The 8,497-nt window shown below is 36.0% G+C and overlaps 1 protein-coding gene across 1 annotated transcript; it reads right to left on the bottom strand.

The window, feature by feature from the left end:
- Window positions 1-384: 384 nt before the first annotated feature.
- Window positions 385-7,932, bottom strand: LOC112528947 (ATP-dependent DNA helicase 2 subunit KU80). Its single transcript, XM_025140001.1, has 12 exons — window positions 7,854-7,932; window positions 5,717-5,809; window positions 5,528-5,579; window positions 5,180-5,311; window positions 3,872-4,275; window positions 3,120-3,406; window positions 2,818-3,013; window positions 2,526-2,732; window positions 1,671-1,838; window positions 1,178-1,498; window positions 859-989; window positions 385-638 (listed from the first exon to the last, which is right to left on the bottom strand). The coding sequence occupies exons 1-12, from the start codon at window positions 7,866-7,868 to the stop codon at window positions 575-577; spliced, it is 2,070 nt and encodes a 689-aa protein (XP_024995769.1). The 5' UTR covers window positions 7,869-7,932; the 3' UTR covers window positions 385-574.
- Window positions 7,933-8,497: the final 565 nt, after the last annotated feature.

Here is an 8,497-nt window from a genome sequence, read left to right as displayed (position 1 = left end):
AAAATGACGATGTTGCCCTTATTCATATAATTTCATTAAATGACACTAATTTATTTATAGAAATAGAATAATTAAGATTCTTTTTAATCTTAACCATTGATTTTTTTAATATATGGTTGAGGTTGATTCTTACAGTTACCACAAACAACTTAGTTCTCATTTGATTAAGCCCCTATATATATATATATATATATATAGGCACATTTGGTTTGCCAGATTTGAATTTAGATTCCTACAAACAATGGTTACACCAAAGACTTTAAATACTTACATGAAATCTAAATACCTCAAAAACATCCGTCAAACCAAACGGCCGATTAATAGATACTCCAAATGAAATTCTTCATTGATAAGTGAGCAACTTCATGATTCAGAGCTATTCAAGAACCAAGCAAATTACTAGCAAATCACACCATTTTCTATATGATGGAATCTTTAACCTCCATTATAATTACAGAATGCATAAACAGACTCTGCCAGGATGTATGCATCTTCAAAAGCATAAAACTACTACAATTTACCACAAAAACTTACCATCATAATACCATAAACATTTCAACTACTTGCACTTATCCTACTTACTTGAATTCGGCTCGGCTTTCACAAACAAGCTTCTAGCATCTCCTTCTGCGATTTCACTGTTCAAATGAAGCATGAAGCATGAGCTGGAGATTGACAGAAATTTACCTGCTTCAACAACAATCAGAGAAACAACCCCTCTACTCTTTGAGAGTTGAGGTCGGGTCTGCGTACATCTCACCTCACACCCCATCATCAGGTGTGATATATCGGGCTCGTTTGGTTTGGTTAAGAACAATATGGGAAATAGAAAGCGAAATAGGGAACAAGGTTTGGTACCTGTCTTCAGCCTCAGTTTTGGTAATGAGAGTGATGTCTTTTGAAGCAAGAAACTCACAGAAACTTGATAGGTCTTTCTCCTGGCAAAATCTATACAGATGGTGCAGGAAGTTGTTGAATTGCTTCGGTTCCTAGACAAGAACGAAAAAAATTAAATCTTGGTCACCTCTCACAAATTTTATGTGTACTAAAGAGAGAGCACACATTTCGCTTTCAAACACCATGCTTTATAAGAACAAGGGGGTTCATGATGTTATCTATGAAAATTTATTGAATATTTAGAATAAATATGATGGAAAGGAGAAAGAAGAAAAATTACTTGCTCAATGACACATCCCCTTCGGAGAGCAACTAAGCATTCTAGAGCCTTTGGATAAGTGTCCCCTTCGTAGGAGTTCTCCACCAGGTCAAATACTTTATTTTTCATACCAAAAATCGCTTTACTAACCCATTCAGGGCTATCTCTACGAGATATCATAGCTTCAAAATCTGGCACAGGAGTCGAGTCCCCAATTGTCTCTACCTTGACTGTAGATGTAGAGGTCACTAAGTCGGTAGACCGGCCTTCATTCTTAACAACTTCCCCTCCAAATGATCCAGATGTTCTGTCCCTCAATAAGCGCCTCGTTGATTTCTTCAGCTGAATATGAAGTTTTAGATGTTATTTTTAAGGCCATTCATTCAAGACACTGAATATTGCAGGAAAAAACAAAGTGCGGGTCCCATTTACTTGTTGTGAGAAGAACTGAGACGGGACTCATTTACGTGTGTTGTTCTAAATCTGAAGTTAAAGGGAGACTGGGTGAAATAACCTTAGGATTCTCTTTAAGATCAAAACATCTTCGAAATTCATCAATGACAAGCTTGTTCTGGGATATTACTTCAGGATCAGGCTCTGTAATTCTTTTGAGAGTTGCATCAAGTGGCGGCACAGCTGCATCTGGATGCTTAGATTTCAGTTCAAGATGGTGGTAAAAACGCTGAACAAATAGCAGTGAAAAGTCAGAAAAAGACCAAGGATTTTGACATGAGCAAAATCATTTATAGAAGCTAGGGAAAGCAATCTCCGTTTTTCTTTGGGTACACACAATAGACTTCAGAGACAAATAATGAACGAATCATGATCTTTTTGTCCTACTTAGCCAATGTATTTTCAAAATACCAAAAGATCTGGAAAATCCTAGCAGCATATCCAGATAACCAGCAATTGAATTTACATACTCTGTTCCATAAAAGCACTACAATTTCCTTTCTGAAATGTCCCAAAAGAAACGCATCACATTTCGGTTCAGCAAAGTTCCAATACCTCTTATTGATCATTACAAAATACAAATTATTAATACTGTTGATTGTAGTCCGCAAGATCACATTATTTTGTCTCAATAAGGGTATTTTAGATATTTGACTAAGCAAGCAATTTCATTAAACTATGTGTAACTCGACCGTTGTATTTATATTGGGGAACATGTGTTTCTCTGTCAAACTAAAAGGAAACCTTTTACCATCTGATCTCTATATTACTAAATCTAGCCAAGTGAATGCAACATTCTTTGGGAAGAAATTCATTTCAGGATAGTAGTAGCAGTAGTAGTAGAATCAGTCTTGCCTTTTGATTTTTACAAACTCGGGGAAATAACTAACGCAAGAGCATTTTCACAACTAGATACCTCCAGAACAGGATTCGGGGTGAAGTCTGGCCGCAAAGCTTCCTCCTTACCAGCTGGTGCTAGGTCCAGCATCATTACCAACTTATCTGCAGCTTCTTGCTGTTCTGAATTTGGCTGCACGGATGCCGGAAGGTTGCTGAAAGAAGGAAACTGAAACTCTCGAATGTCTTCAGCAAAAGGAAGAACATTGAAGTAAAAAGAATCTGCCTGTCATTCAACTACAATGTAAAAAAGACAAGTAGACAATGCCAAAGACACAAGTTACACATTAGAACTGCAATTGAAGACTCACAATATTGTCGTTCTCAGATACATTAGGAGTCAGGACTCCTATGACGACATTTGTTTGTCCTTGTCTCCATACACACCGTAAAATTGCAACTTTATTCATTTCCTTCATTGCTCTTGCTAACGCAGAAACAGCAATAATAGCCTTTTTGTTGCCCGGATCAGCGATAAAGATGTTGACATCTTTCATATAGTAGTGCCTTTGGATGCATGTGGCATAAAGTTCGAAAATAAAGTCAAAGTCCCTTACCTTATGCATGTGTGCATGTTTATGACTATCCATAACAATAGGAAGTGAAATCATACCGCATAATATTTGAAGCATTTGTGAATCCTAAAAGTTTCACGCTCTTCTCTGGCCTGAATTTCACTGCTTCAAGTTCAGCAGACGAGATAGGAATCACTTGAGGTCCATATCTATAACCTTTTATCCTTTGCTCCGGGGGCACAACTTTACTAGGATCCTGAACACTTTTGTACTCATAGTCTATTTTGATTTCGTGAGTGGCAAATTTATCTGTTGAAGGTGCTTTATCTGAATACTTTTTGAGAGTAGGGAACTTCTCTTCGGATGTTTTCTTGTAGACCCAAACCTGACCATTGGCAAGAGTATGAAGCTCGCTTTAGCTCATGGAAAACAATAATCAAATCGATGCATTAAACCAACTGATGTATTTCTACAAGATATCCTAAATAAGTATAGAAACTTATTATGCTACATGAAGATATGGTTACTCCTTTGTGAACTGAAGATCATGGGTTATGAACCTGATACACCAGTACTATTGGTTTGCAGTTTGCAAAAGGCTGTTTTCATGACACACACCATGGATAATTACCCCAGAAAATTTTATATCCACAAAAAAGCACCAGTCTGGAAGATGTTGCATTTTAAAGCCCAAGTAGCCACTCTTATAATTATTTTTGTCGAGAAACAGTAGAACTAGACTAAGGTATAACATGGAATCAGGATATTCTTTTTTGATAGATATAAGATCAAATAAATGTGAATGAAAGAATGTGAATGAAAGACGGGGATAAAGAGTTAATGAAATCACCTTTATCTTAAATGTGGAGCTTAGTTCAAGATCACCCCTGTATATGGTTACAGGAGATATATTACGTGTCCTTAGTGCACCTAATAATGAAGTGGAACTCTCAACACGCACTGCCTTTGCTTTTGTCTTCTTGGAAAATATACTCAGCAGCATGTCATTTTCTTTAATGATACTATCATGTGTATCATGTATCTGGTTTCCCTTAAACACGATACAATCAATTTTCATCCCATGTGCAGCCATCTGCTCAGCAATGGTGTAGACTTGATCTTCTTTTGTACCTTCATATGGATCTTTGATAGGGTACATAGCATTTGTAATGAGACAGATACGTTTTTTACCCTTGATTGTTTCTTGATATTTCTTAATTAGCATATCCATCCCGACAACAATGGCATCCATAACTATTGTCCAAGTCAAGGTACCAATTTTGAAACCAGTGATCACAATGTAGACATTAATGATGACTTCCACTTGCCCCCAAATGAGACATTAAAATCGTACATGCTTACAATGAAGTCGTTGGATATGAAGAGAGATTTGTTTTCTACACTGTGAACTACTTTGGAGCAATACTACCCAACTCTGCATAGAATTGTTCAAAAAGTCAAGTAGAAGCTTTGGGTATCTGATCTACTTCAGTCTGAACTCCTATTACAAAAGAAGTCAGGCTGTTTTTTTTATGTAATACTGAGAATGCACATTATACTGCAAGAATAGTATTGTGCAATTAAGATTATGTGCTTGTGATCAGAGGCAGATCCAGAAAATTTTCAAAGTGGTTGCACCAAATAAATATCTTTATAAATTTTATGCACAGGCCCTTATCCTTTCAACATTTATGGTTGCACACAACCAAATCTATGATTCGACCATTACTAAGTTTAAAAAATTACACTTCATGGGAAATCTATGATTGCATAGCCAAGCATATAATCCGCCCCTGCTTGTGATTATCTCTAAGATCCCACGTCGGTTGGGGAGGGGAGCTAAGGTTGCCTTATAAGGGACTGGATACCTCCTCTATGGTATCAGACGAGTTTTAAAACCGTGAGTCCATGTGTGTGGACAAAAGCGGACAATATCTGGTACAGTTAGCTTGAGATGTTACAAATGGTAAGTTGCCTTATAAGGGACCGGATACCTCGTCTATCATATACGTTTTAAAACCGTGAGTCTAGGTGTGTGGATAAAACAGACAATATCTGGTACAGTTAGCCTAGGATGTTACATTATCGATCCTAACAACTATCACTATAGAAGAAGCAAGCAGAACATGCATGACAATGTAACATAAACATAGGATACAATCTCCAGGAACTGTTCCTCGCGGAAGTTGTTGCATAACATCAACAAGATCTCCATCAACAACTTTGATAGGCTGTAAAACTGTGACGTGTTCATATCCACCCACTTCTTTTGTCAGATCATTTTTGGTATCTGTGTATATAAAGTGGCACCTTAAATAAGACAGTGGACAAGAAAATTCTACAATAATAGACACAATTTTCAGTCACTTTATGTAACAGACAGGACCAAACGACTAGCTATAAAGCATATGACTCTCCTCAAAGAAAAGTTCAAGAACTTACATGACGTTAACACAGAAAAAGAGGGGTTAATAAAGATGAACTCGATCATGTAAACGGATATTACCTTCTGTTCCAAATACAACAACTCCTACTTCATCATATTTGCTGTAAACCAGCTACAAGTATACAAAATGAACGATTAAAACAAGTTAACTGGTGCAAAACCTTTAGGATGACAGAAACACAAATAAGAGAATAACAGCCCCACCATCACCAAGGAACAACAAGTGAACCAAAGAGGTAAATAAATTACCTTCTTCTGTATTAACAAAGAACAAACTTTCTGAATTTCTGGCAAGACACTGTGCATCGTTGGACCAACATCAACCAATAAAATCAACCCTTCCTGTATAATTTCAGACAACGGTCAAAACATCACTTTTCAGAGGCAAAATATAAAGAAATCATTAACAAAGCAAACCAACTTGCTTTGACACTTAAACCTAATTCTTTTACAGTAAATGAACATTTAAAATTTTCAATATACTTATACTCTAATGAATTGCACTCGTCTCCAATATCATTGTTTCAACAGTTTTAGTGGCTTGTAAATGAGAAACCAACATCAAACAATAAAAGAATAAAATCAAACTTTTCAATATGATTATTTAAAGAAGCTTAGAAAGCTCGAGCAAAGCCACTTGATGTGCGAAAGTAAGCAGCAGTTCCCAAATATATAAACCAAACCAAACGAACCAGTATGTCCCTACCAAAGGTGGGGTCTGGGAGGGGTAAGATGTAAGCAGACCTGCTCAAGAGAGTACGGCGGTTGTTTTCGTGAACTCAAGAAAACACCCGACTTGTGAAGTGTGTGAAAGCCGGAAATGCAGATTGTTATTAAATCTGATGGTTGTTTCCAAATAAACAGTAGAGAAACCAATAAAACTGAATCATTTATCAGGAAAAAAAGGAAAAGGTAAATCTAAGCAAAATCACTTGATAGTGTTACCAAAGTAACAAATACAAGCAAACAAACTAGACTACTATCAGTTCTGATTTCCTGCCCTGTACAACCATCAGTAGTAAATTCATAGAAACATTATGAACTATTTTAAGATCTTAGCAACAAGCATGATCAAGACCTGATAAACTTCATAAATGGCTTGGCAGCAAAACATACTTATCCTGAATGTTCTCATTATGGGTTCTTTGCACTAAAAGAAACACTTTTCAGTAATTTGCAGGAACATTACCGACAATATTAGTTGTGGAACATTTTTTAAATATTTTAGTGGAAGTATGATGGACCAAAATCATGCAATAAAACCAATACTCACAATATTATCAAAAAGAATTTGGAAGTTATGGCTGTTGCTAAACCAACTAACAAATACAATCAACAAGCAAAACAGATTTGCCTCGACTATTTAACCAAACAAATGAACCCAGTATATCGCACTCGTGCTTTGACTATTTATCAATTAAGATTTTTATTGCCCTAAACAAAGATTAACTAATAATTTCATAGAAAACATGAAACATGTTAAGTGAGGTTTTGAGATTCTAACAATTTTAGCATAACCAGAACTTGATCATAGAGAGCTTAGCAGTAAAATACTTCACTTCCAATTGATAGCAACAAACTTGCTTTGACTATCATCAATTCTATTGTTTGCCCTAAAGAAATATTAATTGGTACTTTCAACGAGATATTTTAACCATATTTGGTGCTCTGAGGTTTAGCAATTAGCCCAATCAAAACTTGAAAAGCTCAAAAATAGAGAGCATACCAGCATAACGATAAATAGAACTATATTAGGTGGATTTCCAAGATTTTAGCAACTAAACCAACAGCAACTTGTAATTGACATGGAACAACATACTTGCTTTGACTGTTACTAATTTTGATTTTTTGCCCTAAACAAACAGCAACTTGTAAATTCACATGAAATATGAACTATCTTAGGTGGGTTTCCAAGATTTTAGCAACTAGCAGTCTAGCACGGTCAAAACTTGATAAACTCGATGATAAAGAGCTTAGCATTGCAGCTGACATATACAACTTAGTTGCTTCGACTATTATTCTATTTTTTGGCCTAACAGACAAGTTCAAACTTTTTGATTCTTGACAGAAATCAGACGAACAACAATAATTCGATTCTTCATTTTTCAAACAAAATCAAAAAGTTTGGCAAAACGATTTGGTACGTGTCACTAAACTAACAAATACAATCAACAAGCAAAACCACAAACAAACTCTGAAATCTCCTGCCTTGAAACAAACATCAAATTAGTAAGCTCATAGAAAAAAACATGATCGAGAATAGGTGGAGTTCGACATATTTGTAGTTCAAATTAAATAGTCTAGCAACAAAGCATTAAACCGATTGTTGGGTCATATATTTGCGATTATACACATTATAGAAATTAAAAAATAAATTGAAGTTTACCTTGTTTCGAGCCATTTTCTCTGGAGAGAAACAGGAAGATGAAGGTGCAAATCGTCCAAGACAAGCTGTTGTTCCCGCCCCCAATTTCAACTACGCTAATTCCCAGAGTACCACTTCTCATTCACAAGGTACAGATTTATATGGAAATTTTGAGTTTCCATGCTCATTTGTCCCCTAATTTATTGGCCAAAAATGGAGACCCGCCTCTACTCGGCGGGTTCTGGAGCGGGTCTTGGGTCAGAGGCAGCAAGAGGGTGTGCCCGGTCCGTTTCTTTGATTCCGGGCATAGACCCGCCCTAAAGCGGGCTTGGTTGTTTGTTAACTCACATTATTTTACCGGATAAATAAGGTAAGGAATAAGAGGTCATTTAACGTTTATCTGCAACATTCGACACTATCAATTAATTAATGAGTAAGATTTGAATCGCATTAATGAATAAAAGATAAAACAATTTACAGAAGAAACAAGAAAAGACGAACCAGACATCAAAAGCAAGTACAATAAGTCGATTACTGAAACTATGAACAAATAATCAACATAAAAGCAAAAACGTAGATAAATTAAACATATATGCCACAAAGAAAAAAAAGCAAAATTTTACACAGGATGACTTGAAATTGAGAGAATCCGGTAAAGTACAGAG

Source organism: Cynara cardunculus (assembly GCF_001531365.2).
Source record: "Cynara cardunculus var. scolymus isolate 2C chromosome LG 16, CcrdV1, whole genome shotgun sequence".
In the NCBI taxonomy this organism is placed as follows: domain Eukaryota; kingdom Viridiplantae; phylum Streptophyta; class Magnoliopsida; order Asterales; family Asteraceae; genus Cynara; species Cynara cardunculus.
This window is presented reverse-complemented; position numbering and strand designations above follow the sequence as displayed.

Excerpts from the sequence above, each read along its gene's own strand:
- LOC112528947 (XM_025140001.1), bottom strand. Across the intron at positions 5,580-5,716 it reads CTTTGTTAATACAGAAGAAG|CTGGTTTACAGCAAATATGA; the intron begins GTAATTTATTTA and ends GTATACTTGTAG. Across the intron at positions 5,312-5,527 it reads TGTTGTATTTGGAACAGAAG|ATACCAAAAATGATCTGACA; the intron begins GTAATATCCGTT and ends TTATATACACAG.